The following is an 18,912-nucleotide window of genomic DNA, read 5'->3' on the forward strand; positions in this document are numbered from 1 at the left end:
ATCCCTAAATACAATACAATGGAAAATACATGGGTTAGGGGACTTTAGATGCGGCAACCCACAAAATAAGCATATTAATAGTTTTATTACATGGTAGAAAAAATAGATTTAATGGTACAATCAAATGACAGACATCAAATTATTATATACAGTGAGCTAATTCACAGTCAGTAAATAGGTATAAAAATATAATTAAATATTAATCATAGTATAGACATAAAAAATATTGCATAATAAAATAAATCGCTTGTCATCCTAACACTCAAAATTGTTATATATATACTGAGCTAATCCACAATCAATAAATAGGTATAAAAATATAATTTCATAATCATCGCAGCATAGACATAAATATGAGGCATTCGATGAGGCAATAAATTGGGATGAGGCAACACACAAAATAAGCATATTAATACTTTTATTACATGGTATAAAAAAATAGATTTAATGGTACAATCAAATGACAGATCTCAAATTATTATATATAGTGAGCTAATCCACAATCAGTAAATAGGTATGAAAAAAAAAATTATATTATTCGCAGTATAGACATTAACTATTATTGCATAATTAAATAATCGCTTGTCATCCTAACACAGAATTGTTTATATATATATATATATATATATATATATATATATATATATAATATAATATAATACTGAGCTAATCCACAATCAATAAAAAGGTATAAAAATCGCTCTGGTCCACTCATCAGGAGTAGATGCAAAAAATATATAGATCAGCTCAGAAAGGAGCAAACATATGAGAATTTTTTAATAGGGACTTTAGGCTGTATCTCTCTGCAAAAAAAATAAATAAATAAAAAAAATTTCTTGGATCCCCTGCTCCATCGCTGCTGATTTTTATTTAATTTTTTATTTTTGCTTTTATTTTTGCTGCGATGATTATGAAATTATATTTTTATACCTATTTATTGATTTGTGGATTAGCTCAGTATATATAACAATTTTGACTGTTAGGATGACAAGCAATTTATTTTATCATGCAATATTATTTATGTCTATACTATGATTAATATTTAATTATATTTTTATACCTATTTACTGATTGTGGATTAGCTCACTGTATATAATAATTTGAGGTCTGTCATTTAATTATACCATTCAATCAATTTTTTTTCTACAATGTAATAAAATTATTTATATGCTTACTGTGTGTGTTGCCTCATCTAAAGTCCCATGACCCATATATTTTCCATTGTAACTATTTAACCACTTAAGCCCCGGAAGATTTTACCCCCTTCCTGACCAGGGGGTATTTTGCGATTCGGCACTGCGTGATTTTAACGGACAATTGCGCGGTCGTGCGACGCTGTACCTAAATGAATTTGACGTCCTTTTTTTCCCACAAACAGAGCTTTCTTTTGGTGGTATTTGATCACCTGTGCGATTTTTTGATCACGCGCTATAAACAAAAAAAGAGCGTCAATTTTGCAAAGATAACAATATTTTTCACATTTTTTTATATGAAATTCCCCCAAAAAAAAAAGTAAAAATCAAAATTTTTTAAAATTTTCGGCCAATTTGTTTTATGCTACATATGTTTGGTAAAAAAAAATCGCAAAAAGCGTATTTTGATTGGTTTGCGCAAAAGTTATCGCGTTTACTAACAAAGGGAAAGATTTTTGTCATTTTTGTTGTTTTTTTTTTTAACGCGTAATGGCGGCGATCTGCGATTTTTTTTTTTTTTTCTTTGCGGTACTGCGACATTGGGGCGGACAGATCGGACCCTTGACTGACATTTGTGACACTTTTAGGGTTACCAGTGACATTTCTACAGTAATCAGTGCTATACATATGCACTGTTACTGTAAAAATACACTGGTTGTGAAGGGGTTAACTTTATTTGGAAGGGAGGGGCTGTGTGTATCCCTAGGGGCGTGCTTTCTACTGTGATTGGCTGTGGCTTGAGCTGTAAGGACACTGATCAACGGATCTACATACTAGATCCGAGTGATCAGTATCCTAACAGCAAGGAGAATGACAGGTGGCTTGTTTACACAAGCTGCCTGACATTCTCCCTCTCCCCCGCCGATCGCCGAGTGACCGGCGGACATCGGGTCCGCTGGTCACACGCGCGGGGGGGTCCGTGACCACGCGGGAGCGCGCCTCCGGGGGCGCGCGCTCGCTCCCTAGACCCTCACAAGCTAGTGACGTAGCCCTACGTCACTTTGCCTGTGAGGGGCTGACTGCCGACGTAGATCGGCGTTAGGCAGTCGGCAAGTGGTTAACTATGTCAGAGCTTAGAAAATTTGCTTTGACTCTAGGAGATAGCTAAAAAAGTTGTCAGGAGTTTTTTTTTTTTTTTTTTAAACTATTAAATCTTGCGGGTGGAACATGCAACATGTTCCCGAAGGTGAGATTATCCTTTAACCCTTTAACAGCCAGGGCCAGTTTAGCGTTTTTTTGCACACGTTTTAAAAAATAGTTTTCGGCCTTAATTGTACATAAAACCCTCAAACCATTCTATATTTCCTGAAAGCAGACACCGTAGAGCAGCCATCTCCAAACTGCGGCCCAAGGGCCAGATGCGGCCCTTTGCCAGCCTTTATCTGGCCCTTGGGGCACTATTCCTCCTACTGACACCAATTATGGGGCACTATTCCTCCCACTGACACCAATGATGGGGCACTATTCCTCCCACTGACACCAATGATGGGGCACTATTCCTCCCACTGACACCAATGATGGGGCACTATTCCTCCCACTGACACCAATGATGGGGCACTATTCCTCCCACTGACACCAATGATGGGGCACTATTCCTCCCACTGACACCAATGATGGGGCACTATTCCTCTCACTGACACCAATGATGGGGCACTATTCCTCTCACTGACACCAACGATGGGGCACTATTCCTTCCAATGACACCAATGATGGGGCACTATTGCTTCCATTGTCATCTATGATGGGGCATGATTCCTTCCATTGACACCAGCGATGGGGCACAATCTATTCCATTGACACTGTAACGGAACAGGGCACCCCTGAGCAGGTACCTCCGCTGACAGATGCTCCTAGTGCTTCCCGTGGGCTCCAAGCACTCCACCAGACACCGTAAGCACTTCAGACTCCACGAACCGCCGCAGCTTGGTTAGGGTCTTGCCATCTCCTACCCACCCTGGACCAACGACAATGCTTCAGGTTCCTGTGGGTGAACCTCTCTTTCCCCAGAGAGTGCAGCAGAACAAGCTCTTACACAAGCTCTTACAAGAGCTCAGTGATTCTCTAAGGGAGTATGGAAGACCATAGCAATCCCTGCAGCAGATTCCCCCAATAACGAGACAAAGCTCAGAGTTGAGGGTAAAACAGGAACAACAACATTTATTGGAAGAACACAGCACACTTTTATACAGAAATTGGAACATCCTTCCCCCAACAACCGCTTTCTCATTGGTCAATTGTAAAGTACTTGCAGTTCCCAATAAGGTCCTCTCCAGCCCATGCAAATGAGGGCTTGAAAATGAGTCAACAGTGATTGGTCAGATAGCTTTGACCAATGCAAGGAGACAGAAGCCCCAGGGGGCAATCAATGTAAACTATAGTCAGACACAGAACAATGGTTCCCTAACAAGCCCTCAATACACATTACTCTGAGTGTCAATACCTCCCTTAGCAGACAACAGGTCAGGTCATTAGCACACCTGACAAAAGGTGAATGGGGCACTAGACCTTAGACAGTCTGTCTCCTCAGAACTTCCTGGGATGACCATATTAGGAGTGCACTTCCTGTGCCTTACAGTTTACAGGAAGAAGGTTTAGCTTCCAAGATAGAGGCAAGACTCCATTATCCACATGGGGACCCAAATACAGTATTATGCTTTAAAATATATAAAGTTACTTTTTATACATTAAACATAGACATGTTACATATCCCCAGATAGCTCAGGTCGGAGTGCACATTATTAGGTGAATAGCACTCAGACCCCACGAATACAGTTTAATCGCCATGGAGCGAAAGTCTTTTAAAGCCTGGTCCATAGTCCAAAGGCAGCAGGCGGGCAACCAGGCTCCTCCAATGCAATGGGGCGAGATTGGTCTCGTCACAGACACCAACAACGGGGCACTTTTTCTCTCATTGACACCATTGATGGGGCTTGGTTTACTCCCACTGAACGCCAAGATATTTTCTACTCCCACTAGCTGTAGTCCGGCCCCCCTGATGTCTGAAGGATAGTAAACTGACCCTTTTTTTTTAGAAAGTTTGGAGACCTTTGCCGTAGAGAATAAAATGGTAGTAGTTCCAAACACAAAAAAAGTAGATTTTAGGGGGCACAAAAACGCAATAAATTACCCAATTGATGTCCTCCCTCGACCGCGCTGCCAATACACCCTCGGACTCAGCTGATCACAGATCGGGGTAAAGGGCCTATGACAGACCCAACCAGGACAGGGGCTTTTGGAGAGGATTGGGGCAAGCCCACTGATTATGGCCCATGGAGAGAGCAGATCATTCACTAATGATGGACAAACACTTAAAGTGGAGTTCCACCCATTTTAGTAACTTTAGATGTATGTAATCCCCTTTAAAACTACTTTTACTAATGGAAACTTTTTTTTTTTTTTGCTAGGAAATACCTTATTTTCTTTATTCATCCTCTCCTCACTTCCGGGTCCGGCCGCTGATCGGCGATTACGTCATTCGGTGATTTGCAAGGGCTGCTGGGATGTATCTCATGGAATGAAATCTCGCATTACACAGGTGTCCTGAGCTGTACTGTATGCATTGGATTGAGGCCGTGCTCTGCCCCGCCTCCGCCCCGCCTCCTCTCAGTGAGGACTGAAAGCATTATATCCTCACGGAGCTCACTGAGAGGAGGCGGGGCAGAGTACGGCCTCAATCCAATGCATACAGTACAGCTCAGGACACCTGTGTAATGCGAGATTTCATTCCATGAGATACATCCCAGCAGTCCTTGCGAATCGCCGAATGACGTAATCGCCGATCATCGGCCGGACCCGGAAGTGAGGAGAGGATGAATAAAGAAGAAAATAAAGTATTTCCTTGCAGCAAAAAAAAAAAAAAAGTTTCCATTGGTAAAAGTAGTTTTAAAGGGGATTACATACATCTATGTAATCTAAGTTATTAACCACTTGCCGACCGCCGCAAGTACATATACTGCGGCGGTCAGCCCCAGCCAGGTATAGTGACGTACCGGTACGTCACTAGCCTGTCACCGGCTTGTGAGCCAATAGCGGGCGAGCGCGCGCCCGCCGAGGCGCGCAACCCGCCCTGGCTCGTACCCTAACAAGTCAGTGCGTGTGACCGGCGGACCCGATGTCTGCCGGTCACTCGCGATCGTTCGCCGGGAGGGGAGAAAGGCAGGCGGCTGATGTAAACAAACCGCCTGTCATTCTCCCCTGTGTAAAAATGGAGATCAGACGGTTCTACTATGTAGGACCGTTGATCTCTGTTTTTACAGTAGTAGCCATGTCCAATCACAGTTAGAAACACGCCCCTAGGACACACTTAACCCCTCCCTCTCCAATACAGTTAACCCCTTCCCTGCCAGTGTCATTTTTACAGTAACAGTGCATATTTATAGCACTAATTACTGCAGTAATGTCACTGGTAACCCCAAAAGTGTCAAAAATGTCAGTCAAGGGTCCGATCTGTCTGCCGCAATGTTGCAGTCCCGCAAAAAAAATCGCAGATCGCCGCCATTACTCGTAAAAAAAAAACACCAAAAATCTTTCCCTTTGTTAGTAAACGCGATAACTTTTGCGCAAACCAATCAAAATACGCTTTTTTTTTTTTTTATTTTAACCAAACATATGTACCATAAAACAAATTGGCCGAAAAAAAAAAATTTTGGGGGGGAATTTCATATAAAAAAAAAATTTGAAAAATATTGTTATTTTTGCAAAATTGATGCTCTTTTTTTTGTTTATAGCGCATGATCAAAAAATCGCACAGGTGATCAAATACCACCGAAAGAAAGCTCTGTTTGTGGGAAAAAAAGGACGTCAAATTAGTTTAGGTACAGCGTCGCACGACCGCGCAATTGTCCGTTAAAGTCACGCAGTAAAAAATCGCGAAAAAAACCCTGGTCAGGAAGGGGGTAAAATCTTCCGGGGCTTAAGTGGTTAAAAATGGGTGGAACTCCACTTTACTGCTGAGAGCGAGGCTTGCATTACTTCTCTGAATAAGAACAGTAAAGCTTCCCTTCTGGAGTGGATGGAAAGGTGTGATACTAATTCTGTACAGGCTAATGGTCAGAGGGAATATGGTGGCCCTCCTGCAGATTGGGTTGGAGAGGCTCCTTCACTTGGGAGAGAAATCTTTATCAACCATAATCCTCAGATCTATGAAGATAAATTAATTCCACTGAATCCGACTACTGTGACTGTCTTCTAAAGACTTGTCTGGTGGACAGAGTACACACGTTTGTGTCTCTCCCATTGTTAATTGGGTCACTTATTGTTTCTGTCTTCTTCACCTTGTTAGCAAACTATTGAGAGGTTATGTTTTTTTAATTAGATGACTGGTTAATTAAGATCACTTTTAGCTGTTAATTGGATTGGTGTTTGGTGGCATTGTCCTGCTAATATCCTCAAGAGTGGGATTGTCCTCTTGTGGGGTTTAAAGTATGTGTCTGAGTTTTAATAGTCATTCCCATTGGTTCTATCCCAACATCTATTCTGTGTACGATGCTTGGGGTAAAAGGCTGGTAATAGCTCTCGGGTCTGCTGTAACCATTTTGAGGACAAGAGGCACTGTTTGGCGGAAGGAAGCACCTAATCGGGGTGCCAAGCAGCACCATCACAGGGCCAAAAACAGTGGCCCTTTACTACGTGATCAGCTGTTCATAGAAGTAAATACAAGCCGGTAATTTGCTCTTCTTTCCTCACGCTCACAGTAGTATTGTAGTTGTATTCGTCTTTTTGTGTTCTTGTACTGTTGGCAATCTAAAGCCCCGTACACACGCACAGATTGTTGGCCGTGAATTTTCGGCCTACGTCCGATCGGCCGATTGTCGGCTTGTTAGTATGATGCTTCCGACACCAACTGGGAATTTTCAGGCCGAAAAAAATCTGGTGAGCATGCTATAAAATTTTTGTTGGCCAACAAAGAACGGCCGATTGTTCCTCAGTCAGTACAGATTTCGGCAGACAAAAATCTGATGAGCAAGACTGGGCATGCTCAGAGAAGAAAAAACACACGAAAAGTCAACCATCACATGACATCACTTCTGAAGTTGGTTTTTGTTGGCCAACAAAAGTCCATTGCAAGTCTAGAGCACATTTCAACCAACAAACAACACTGGACAAAAGACGGCCGATCGGTTGGCCAACAATCTGTGCGTGTGTACGGGGCTTTAGTGTACATAACTAATCTCCATTTCCCATTCCAGGTTGCAGCTTCTTGAGCACCAGACTGAGGAGGAGTCAAGACAAGTGGGTAAGAAGCTGGAACGGGTGGTGACCAGTGTGGCCTCTCATATGGCAACAATCGAGGTGAGGAACCGACCACAATTGGACAGTTTGGGGACCAGGAGATCACACTTCTCATGTTTAAAAAGCCCAAGTTTGGGAAATGTTTAAAATGTTCTATAGTGGGGCTGCACCCGCACTTCAAGGATTAACTCCTTGTCTAGAAAGCATAGAGATTTACCTATCCCCCCCCCCCCCCCTGCACTGCTAGACCGGTCCCTGTGGCATCTTCCCCCCCCCCCATGCTCCAGTGGTCTAAGGAAGGTCCTGATGTCAAGAGGCCTGGTCCGTAGCCCTGCATTGGACATAATGACGGCGTGGAACCATCCACCAGAGCATGGGGCAGCAGAGGATTGAGTAAGTAAAGGGTGCTTTTGCCCTTCCCTATACGAAAATTACCAGTTAAGCTATGCAGGTGGTTGTTCACCCCCTGTGATAGCAATAAAGTTGAAATTTTTTCAACAAAGCATAAAATAAAATTTGAAGCATTCCCCCCCCCCCCCCATGGTCATGTGCAAATCTATTTACTCTCTGGAACATCTTCTATATTTTACAAAAAAATGGGCGTTGGGTGTCCTAAAATTCATTTTAGGTGTGTTGTACAGTTGTTTTCAGGGGAAAAAAACTGTGCAACTATCCTGCAACATAATAAAATTGCAACAACCACCATTTTATTCTCCAGGGCCTCTGATTTCAGAAAATATATAATGTTTGGGGGTTCTAAGTAATTTTCTAGCAAAAAAGTTCTGAATTAGAAATATGTGAAAAATGTCAAACTTTCCCCAGACAGCAAGTGGGTTAAAGGGGTTCTAATGGCTCAAGGTTTTTACATTCATGCATTTTATGTATGAAGGTAAAAACCTGTGCAGCAGCCGTCCCCCCCCCCCCCCATAATACTTACCGGAGCCCCAACTCAATCCAGCAATGTGCACGGAAGCCTTTGCTTTCCAGCGACCCACTCCTCATTGACTGAGGCACCAGTGGGAGCCATGGAAGGGGAGACCGAAGTCAACGCCCTGGCTTCAGCTGCCCACACCTGAGATGCCCACACCAGCGCTGGACAAGAAATTTTCAAGGTAAGTATTTCTTCTAAAAAGTGCGACCTGGGACAGTTCATAGGCTATCCATTCTGAAATGCACTAGCCTTGACTGTCCCAGGGGTATTTTTTTCTAAAAAAAACTTTTCAGAGGCCGGAACTCCGCTTTAAGCCTATCCTCATGAGGGAATCGTCTTCTTTATTACTTCATAGGCACTGTGTTGGGTTAAGTTAGGCTGCAATTAGCGGGTAAAGTAACTGCACTGCTCCAGGTTGGTCCATCTCAATACCAGCCGCTAGGTCCACATGAAGAGGAGCAGGGCCGGCTCACAACTGAGGAATACTTTGAAGAAGAAAATGGATGACCGCGTGAAAATATGCAGAAGATTGCAGGAATTTATTGGAAATGGTCCATCAATACAGACACATATACAGCACCTTCAAGCCTCTGTAAAGGAAAATGTTTAAAATAAAAAGAGAACTTCTATGCCCCAAACACCTTCTCAGGTTCCCCACCAGCACCCCTGGCTCCTCCTTTCTGTCCAGTGCCCCCATGGGCAGCCACTTCCTGTAGGGGCACTCATGCGTGCTTGCTCCCGAGCCCCACTGCTGCATTCATTGACACAGTGGGACTCGGCCCCACCCCCACTCTCTCGTCACTGGCTTTGATTGACAACACTGGAAGCCAATGGCTCCCGGTGCCCCAGCAAGGCCAATGAGACATGGAAGGGAGGAGTGAGAAGAGCTGCAGACATTCACAGTGCTGGATGGAATGAGGGCTTAATGAGGTAGGTATGGGGGGGGGGGGTTCTAAAGCCTAAAGATTTTACCCTAATGCATTCCTCCTATCGGAAAGGAACACTGTTGATGCATTTCGTACTACAAGTCCTTAGAATAAATGCTTGTGGTGGGAAATGCATCAACATTGTTCCTTTCCACGTGTGGCCAAGGAATCTGTTCCCTTCCAGGCGTGGCCAAGGAATCTGTTCCCTTCCAGGCGTGGCCAAGGAATCTGTTCCCTTCCAGGCGTGGCCAAGGAATCTGTTCCCTTCCAGGCGTGGCCAAGGAATCTGTTCCCTTCCAGGCGTGGCCAAGGAATCTGTTTCCTTTCCAGGCGTGGCCAAGGAATCTGTTTCCTTTCCAGGCGTGGCCAAGGAATCTGTTTCCTTTCCAGGCGTGGCCAAGGAATCTGTTTCCTTTCCAGGCGTGGCCAAGGAATCTGTTTCCTTTCCAGGTGTGGCCAAGGAATCTGTTTATTTTCCAGGCGTGACCAAGGAATCTGTTATTTTCCAGGCGTGACCAAGGAATCTGTTTCCTTTCCAGGCGTGGCCAAGGAATCTGTTTCCTTTCCAGGCGTGGCCAAGGAATCTGTTTCCTTTCCAGGCGTGGCCAAGGAATCTGTTTCCTTTCCAGGCGTGGCCAAGGAATCTGTTTCCTTTCCAGGCGTGGCCAAGGAATCTGTTTCCTTTCCAGGCGTGGCCAAGGAATCTGTTCTAAGTAGGCTGCAACTAGTGCCTTTACCAAACAGAACAATGTGTGTAGGAACATTGACTGGTAAGATCCTTCATGTTCACACATTACACATCGATTGGCTAAGACATTTCCCACCTCCCCCAGGTGATAATTATTTCAGTCGGATCAAATGAAGTTATTTTATTTTTTTACAGGTATTTATATAGAACTGACTATTCACACCGTGCTTTACAATAGTGTGCGTTCACAACCATCCATACCCTCAAGAAGCTTACACTCTGGAGCAGGAGTTCCCAAACTGTGGGTCGGGACCTGCGTTGAGTGGGTATCACTGAGCTGGAAATCACGGAGAGCGTGCCAGCTTAAATTGTGCTGTGCGAGCCTGCGCAAATTACAGAGAGCCAGAGCAGTCAAATCGCGATGGATTCAGGACCCCGCCCACGCAGGTTACGGAAGCTGGTCTGCATTTCCCGCGAGGAGGATACTTGCTACTTGCATTAGTGAGTACGTATGTGGGCTGTTATGTAGTAGGTAGGATATGTTCATGGAGTGCAGAGCCAGCTCCTCGGTCCTGCTGGCGGCAGCGGGGGTGGCAAGACTGGCGGCGGGATTCTCTCAGGCTCAGCTATAGCGGGCAGAGACGGCAGCCTTGGTTTCATAGGAGGACCAAGTGGCCCGGCGGTGTCAGGAGTTCATGGCAGCTTCTGTGACCCCAGTAGAGGATCTGAAGGTGAAGAGCCAGGACACCAAGAACAGCATAGAGCTCCTCATCATGGAGACTCTGGGTTTCTGTAGCGCTTTACAATATTCAGTTACAAGCAAGTGGGTCCCGAAAAATAACTCTATGCAGAAGTGGGTCTCGGCCCAAAAAAGTTTGGGAAGCCCTTCTCTAGAGTCCTGATCTCACATGCAAACACATGCTAGGGCCAATATAGACCGGAGCCAATTCATCACAGGGGGGAGAACATGCAAACTTTATACAGATAATGTCCTGACCAGGATTCAAACCGATGACCCCAGTGCTGCAAGGCAGGAGTGCCAACCACTAAGCCACTGATGAAAGTGAGATCCATATTTGTCACATGAAGAGTTAGCATCTCAGGCTGATCTTTCCTCGTCTTCTGTTACAGAAACACCTGAAGGAGAAGCACCTAAAGACTGAGCGGGAGTACGAGGCGTTCATGAAGCAGGACTTGCTGGCCGATCTGCGAGAAATCCTGGCCAAATACAAGCAGAAGGCAGAGATTTTGGAGAAACCGCCCACAAAATGAAATGCCCCTCCCCTTTTTTATTTATGGTTTTTGGTTTGCACCCCTGCATGCTGTCCTGGACAGTTAGGCTGGCCATACATTATACAATTTTCTTGAAATTATACCTTCAACTATGTAGTACAAAGGCCTGCCTAAATGGATAAAAGTGAATGTGTTTAGCTTTGACCTCCATATTATGTGGTTTGTGGTAAATTTGAATAGAAAATTGTACAAGACAATTGCCAGCCTTAGAGAAGCCACCCAAGGAATGGAATGCCGTATTTTATTCACACTTCTGTGTTGTTGCTCACGGTGGTTTTGTTTACATTTTGTTTATATTTATGTTTGCGTTGTTCTTGTCACGTTTGTAAATGGCAAATACTTCCTTAAACCTGTTATCTGAAATGGAGTCCTGCAGCTCGTTGGGTACCCAAAGAATACATGGGGGTGGGTGTCTGAGACTGACTGTGGTACAATAATGCGTTGGCCCAGTTCAGGTTTTAATTTACTTAACTGCAGAGTGCACAGGGATACCTTCATTCCATGGAATAGCTTCAAGTGTATATGTGAGCCCCAGGATGATGGCATTTTACTGCCAGAACCCAGGTTTTCCATACACTCTGCACTGGAGCGAGTTCAGAAAAAACTAATTTAACTTACTATAATTCCCTATTTTATTTTTTCTGTTATTTATTCATATTTATGTTAAAGAAAAAAAAATTAAAGCACTTTCTAGTAACTTTGCAGTCTGTTACACAGCAGTGGCATGTCAGGTGCAAACCTACACAAGACGACTCGCACCCCTTTCTTTCTTTCTTTATTTATTTTTTTTTTTATGGCCATTATTTTTAGTTTTTTTTTTTTTTCCTTTTTGTTTTTTTTTATGGCCATTTTATTTATTTTTTCCTTTTTTCTTTTCCCCTCTACTTCTCCCCCCTCCCTTCCTATAACAAAAAGAGGGCCTTCTACCAATCGCATTTGCCATCTTCCCCTTAGCACTCAAATATTTTTGATGTTTTTTTGTTTTTTTTTTCTTACTTGGTTCTTACTTACTTCAAACAGTTTGCACGTTATCTTGGTTTATACTTTACCGGATGTTATCTCTGCAATTTTCAAACCGTATCTGATGGTTCTGCTTTTGTAACATCTGATGGATGTTGCTGATGTATCTTTTCTAACGTTGTTCTGACAAGTAATAAATAAATTATTTTTTGTAAATAAAAAAAACCTTAACCTCTAACCCCCAGGTTTTTTGTATTTTATTTGGTTATCGATAGGTGGGACCTGTGACTCTCAATGGACTCCCAAGAACTCTGTGACCCTCAATGGACTCCCAAGAACACATTTTTACAAAGGGAGCCAAAATGCTATTTTCTTTCTGGTCGGTTTTACAGTCTTTCACCTTAACCCTTCTTTCACCTTAACCCCTTCAAAACCGGACACTTTCACTTTTCACTTTTGCATCCTATACTGTACATGGACAGACTTCTCACTAAGCCAACATTTCTGCATTAAAAATCCTTTTTTTTTTTTTTTTTTTTTTTTTTAATGATCTTCCAATTTTATGAGAGGCACCTGTATATTACCAAAAGTATTGGGACGCCTGCCTTTACACGCACATGAACTTTAATGGCATCCCAGTCTTAGTCCGTAGGGTTCAATATTGAGTTGGCCCACCCTTTGCAGCTATAACAGCTTCAACTCTTCTGGGAAGGCTGTCCACAAGGTTTAGGAGTGTGTCTATGGAAATGTTTGACCATTCTTCCAGAAGCGCATTTGTGAGGCCAGGCACTGATATTGGATGAGAAGGCCTGGCAAAATGTATTATTTGAAAATGAATTCAAATTTGAACTGAAAACATTACAATAAATACAGTAAGGTATAAAAGTGAAATATGATTCCTACTTAGGCTGCCTAATAATAAAATAGAGTAGAGTAAAATAGAAAAGAATAGAATAGAAAATGTCTACGTTTTTGGCCTCACCTTTAACAGTGTTCAGTTCATGTCCAGTGCATACACATATGCTATGCTAGTAAACCCCTGATGAAGTGAACCATAGTCCAAGAAACGCATTAAGTGTGTGTAGAATTTACAGTCAGGTCCATAAATATTGGGACATCGACACAATTCTAATATTTTTGGCTCTATACACAACCACAATGGATTTGAAATGAAACAACAAGATGTGCTTTTAACTGCAGACTTTCAGCATTAATTTGAGGGTATTTACATCCAAATCAGGTGAACGGTGTAGGAATTACAACAGTTTGTATATGTGCCTCACACTTTTTAAGGGACCAAAAGTAATGGGACAGATTAACAATCATAAATCAAACTTTCACTTTTAAATACTTGGTTGCAAATCCTTTGCAGTCAATTACAGCCTGAAGTCTGGAACGCATAGACATCACCAGACGCTGGATTTCATCCCTGGCGATGCTCTGCCAGGCCTCTACTGCAACTGTCTTCAGTTCCTGCTTGTTCTTGGGACATTTTCCCTTCAGTTTTGTCTTCAGCAAGTGAAATGTATGCTCAATCGGATTCAGGTCAGGTGATTGACTTGGCCATTGTATAACATTCCACTTCTTTTCCTCAAAAAACTCTTTGGTTGCTTTCGCAGTATGCTTCGGGTCATTGTCCATCTGCACTGTGAAGCGCCGTCCAATGATTTCTGAAGCATTTGGCTGAATATGAGCAGATAATATTGCCCGAAACACTTCAGAATTCATCCTGCTGCTTTTGTCAGCAGTCACATCATCAATAAATACAAGAGAACCAGTTCCATTGGCAGCCATACATGCCCACGCCATGACACTACCACCACCATGCTTCACTGATGAGGTGGTATGCTTTGGATCATGAGCAGTTCCTTTCCTTTTCCATACTCTTCTCTTCCCATCACTCTGGTACAAGTTCATCTTGGTCTCATCTGTCCATAGGACGTTGTTCCAGAACTATGGAGGCTTTTTTAGATGTTGTTTGGCAAACTCTAAATCTGGCCTTCCTGTTTTTGAGGCTCACCAATGGTTTTCATCTTGTGGTGAATTCTCTTTATTCACTCTGGTGAAGTCTTCTCTTGATTGCTGACTTTGACACACATACACCTACCTCCTGGAGAGTGTTCTTGATCTGGCCAACTGTTGTGAAGGGTGTTTTCTTCACCAGGGAAAGAATTCTTCGGTCATCCACCACAGTTGTTTTCCATGGTCTTCCGGCTCTTTTGGTGTTGCTGAGCTCACCGATGCGTTCTTTCTTTTTAAGGATGTTCCAAACCGTTGATTTGGCCACACCTAATGTTTTTGCTATCTCTCTGATGGCTTTGTTTTGTTTTTTCAGCCTAATGAGGGCTTGCTTCGCTGATAGTGACAGCTCTTTGGATCTCATATTGAGAGTTGACAGCAACAGATTCCAAATGCAAATAGCACACTTGAAATGAACTCTGGACCTTTTATCTGCTCCTTGTAAATGGGATAATAAGGGAATAACACACACCTGGCCATGGAACAGCTGAGCAGTCAATTGTCCCATTACTTTTGGTCCCTTAAAAAGTGGGAGGCACATATACAAACTGTTGTAATTCCTACACCTTTCACCTGATTTGGAGGTAAATACCCTCAAATTAAAGCTGAAAGTCAGCAGTTAACGCACATCTTGTTTGTTTCATTTCAAATCCATTGTGGTGGTGTATAGAGCCAAAAAGATTAGAATTGTGTCGATGGCCCAATATTTATGGACCTCACTGTATATGTAAAATCTCCACTACTTAGGCAATCATTGGACTTTAACCACTTGCCCCCCAGTCACGTTGACTGTACTGCGGCAAAGTGGTTCGTTATCATCCAGCGACGTAGTACTACGTCGCTGGACTCCTCCCCCTGTAGGCGGCGCTCGCGCTCTGCCGGAGGCGCGCTCCCGCTGTTTTCATTCACAGCGGTAGTCGGGCCAGGGGAGGAGTGGCGGCGATTGCCGCTGCTCTTCCCCGATCGTCGGAGAATCTAGTTTGGAGATCCGCCCGCCTGTGTAAACAGAGCGGGCGGATCTCCTCAGTGAGAGGGAGTGACAGATCGCAGTGTTTAGCATAGCTGAACATGCGATCTGTCCCTGTGTCACTCAGTCACCTCCCCCCACACACGTCAGTAAGCACCAGGCATACATTAACCCCTCCCTCTCCAATAAAATTAACCCCTTCCCTGTCAGTGTCATTTTTACAGTTACAGTGCATATTTATAGCACTGATTACTGCAGTAATGTCACTGATCTGTCCGCCGCAATGTCGCAGTCCCACAAAAAAATCGCAGATCGCCGCCATTACTCGTTAAAAAAAAAAACACCAAAAATGACAGAAATCTTTCCCTTAGTAAACGCAATAACTTTTGCGCAAACCAATCAAAATACGCTTATTGTGATTTTTTTTTTTACCAAAAATATGTAGCAGAAAACAAATTGGCCAATAATGTAAAAAAATTTTGATTCTTACATTTTTTTTGGGGGGGAATTTCATATAAAAAAATGTTAAAAATATTGTTATTTTTTCAAAATAAACGATATTTTTTTGTTTATAGCGCAAAAAGTAAAAATCGCACAGGTGATCAAATACCACCAAAAGAAAGCTCTGTTTGTGGGAAAAAAAGGATGTAAATTTTGTTTGGGTACAGCGTCGCACGACTGCGCAATTGTCAGTTAAAGTCGCACAGCGCCGAATCGCAAAAAGTGGCCTGGACGTAAGACAGCAAAATCCTCCGGTGGTAAAGTGGTTAATGTATATTGTGCAGCCTGCACATCCTACAACAGAAATCCTTTGGAAGAAGTTTATGCATTGATCAATATATGCACTTTCATTGGAAATGTTTGTTCCTTATTTAAAAAAAAAAAAAAAAAAATTATTTAAAGAAAAAATAAATGCAATTTTGTAATAAACTTTTTATCTTTTTAAATATATTTTGTATCTGAGCCATGAAAATCCTGCCATATTTATGGGTTCTGGCCCTTCTTAGAATCTAATTGATAGTCTAGAAAATAATGCAAAAGAATAGAAAATAAAGCAATAAAATAAAACAAAATAGAATAGAAAAGAATAAAATATTAGAATAGTATAAAAAATAAAAAAAATAGCAGACTTTCGAATTTTGCAATTTGAATCGATTTGGAAAAAAAAAAAATGAATATATATTTTGATTTGAAAATAATATATGCTTGAGGTAATTGTAGCCGTATTAGTGCACTTGCGAAAGAGACAATTGAGTACTGTCCGTGATACTTTTTTTATTTTCAATAACATACAATTTTTCAGGACAAGCTTTTGGGGTATGTCCCCCTTTGCTGACTGCCGTCAGTATATTTACTGGGGCAGTCAGCCTCTCCTAGGCAAACGGACGTAGTACTATGTCGCTCGCCCAGGAGCCTGTAGGGGGCGAGCCCGCGCCGCCGGAGGTGCGCTCCCGCCCCTGCTAGTTCAGTAACATCCTCGCGCGAGTGACCGGCGGCTCCGATGTCCGCCTGCCACTCGCGATCTCCCGCTCAGGAGAGGGAGAAAGGCAGACGGCTGATGTAAACACAGCCGCTTGTCATTCTCCCTGATGTAAAGGCAGAGACTATACGATCCTGCTATATAGGATCGCATGTCTTTGTGGTTACATCACAAGCCACGCCCCCTGACAGTTAGAAGCACGCCCCTAGGGATACATTTAACCCCTTGATCACCAATAAAGTTAACCCCTTCCCTGCCAGTGTCATTTTGACAGTAACAGTGCATATTTATAGCACTGATCACTGTAGTAATGTCACTGGTACCCCCAAAAGTGTCAAAAATGTCAGTCAAGGGTCCGATCTGTCCGCCGCAATTCCGCAAAAAAAAAAATCGCAGATCACCACCATTACTAGTAAAAAAAAAAAACAATAAAAATGACAGAAATCTTTCCCTTAGATAGTAAACGCAATAACTTTTGGGCAAACCAATCAAAATACGCTTATTGCGATTTTTTTTTTTTTTACCAAAAATATGTAGCAGAAAACAAATTGGCCTAAAATGTTAAAAAATTTAGATTTTTACATTTTTTGGGTGGGAAAAAAAATGTGAAAAATATTGTTATTTTTTTAAAATTGTCGCTTTTTTTTTTGTTTATAGCGCAACAAATAGAAATCGCAGAGGTGATCAAATACCACCAAAAGAAAGCTCTATTTGTGGGAAAAAAAGGACGTCAATTTTGTTTAGGTACAGTGTCGCATGACCGTGCAATTGTCCGTTAAAGTCACGCAGTACCGAATCGCAAAATCGGCCCTAGTCTTTGAGCAGCCAAATCCTCCGGGGCTAAAGTGGTTAATAATATAATAAAATAAAATAATATATGAAATGAATCCAAATATACGGGGGAAAAAATTCCAAAAACAAATAATTCTAACATAACGAATAGGAAGAAAATAAATTATTAACTAACAAATCCAAAACGAAACAAAATAAATTTTTCCTGTGCACAGCTTTAGTTAGTACAAAAATGCTATATTTGGAGTTCTTTTATCCATAGATAATCCTGTAGGGATCATCTGGCACAGAGAGAATGACAATGGCAGAACGCTGCAGCTTGCAAACCCATCTACCCCGTGGCATTTGTTGCAGGTTGTGTAATCCTTCTGTTCTTTACCAGTAACTTCTGCTGAAAGGGCGGGATGAGGTCAGGGCCATCTTGTCGAATGGGCATGCTGGCAGTTGCCCAGGGGCCCCACTTGCCCGAGGGGCCCCATCTGCCCAGCGACCCAGCCCCAGCCAAGCATTAATCCTGATTTCCCTTGTGCATCCCGCCGCCAAACTTAGCAGGTAGCAAGCGCCTGTCGACCCTGCACTGCTGTCAGGCCACTTGGGTTGTGGAGGGGGAGCCCACAACTGCAGGAATGTCTGTCCGCCTCCACGGGAACAGGAACACACAGGACAGTCGAGTCTGACTCCCGTCCGTGTGTGTGATCACCGGACCCAGCCGCCCAACTTGGAAGCTGTCATTAGCCTTGCACTGCTGTACCAATAAATATTGCCTTATCAATAATTTGCATTTTTATTCTTGTGGGTGATTGTGTAGGCGGGGCCCCAGTGCACTGCATTGCCCGGGGCCCTTTAACCAGTTTCCGACCGCCCGCCGCAGATGTACTGCGGCAGATAGCCGCTCCCAAGCAAATCGCCATACATGTACGGCACTCGCTCTGGGGAGTCTAGGGGGCGAGCGCGCGCTGACGAGCGGGGAAGCTGATTCCTGTGTCAGGTGACTCCAATTGCCGCCTGGCACCCGCGATCGTTCCCCGCTGAGAGAGAACGACGGTCAGCTGTTGTAAACACAACCGACCGTTCTTCTCCCTGGAATGATCACAGAGTGCCTGTGATCATTATATACAGAATCACATGTCTCTATGGTCACTTCACAAGCCCCTCCCCCCACAGTTAGAATCACTCCCCTAGGCTCACATTTAACCCCTTGATCACCCACTGTGTTAACCCCTTCCCTGCCAGTGTCATTATTACAGTAACAGTGCATATTTGTAGTACAGATTACTGCAGTGATGTCACTGGTACCCCCAAAAGTGTCAAAAATGTCAGTCAGGGGTCCGATCTGTCCGCCGCAATGTCGCAGTCCTACTAAACAAAAAAAATAAAAAATTGCAGATCGCCGCCATTACTCCAGGACAGCGCCCCCTGTATGTGAATGTCT

At 43.1% G+C, this 18,912-nt stretch overlaps 1 protein-coding gene across 2 annotated transcripts in view; it reads left to right on the forward strand.

The window, feature by feature from the left end:
- The window catches only part of LOC309547827 (kinetochore protein NDC80 homolog), a gene marked incomplete at its 5' end in the record, with an annotated part of 66,787 nt that extends 55,522 nt beyond the window's left edge, over positions 1-11,265 (forward strand). For both annotated transcript variants that reach the window (XM_082247829.1, XM_082247830.1), the window contains 2 exons: positions 7,382-7,484; positions 11,101-11,265. In XM_082247829.1, the coding sequence (XP_082103955.1) occupies positions 7,382-7,484; positions 11,101-11,241 (244 nt within the window). In that variant the 3' untranslated portion in view covers positions 11,242-11,265. The remainder of the gene's footprint in view (positions 1-7,381; positions 7,485-11,100) is intronic.
- Between the last annotated feature and the right edge of the window lie 7,647 nt (positions 11,266-18,912).

This window comes from Pelophylax lessonae (assembly GCF_965119305.1).
Source record: "Pelophylax lessonae genome assembly, chromosome: 2".
Classification (NCBI taxonomy): Eukaryota; Metazoa; Chordata; class Amphibia; order Anura; family Ranidae; genus Pelophylax; species Pelophylax lessonae.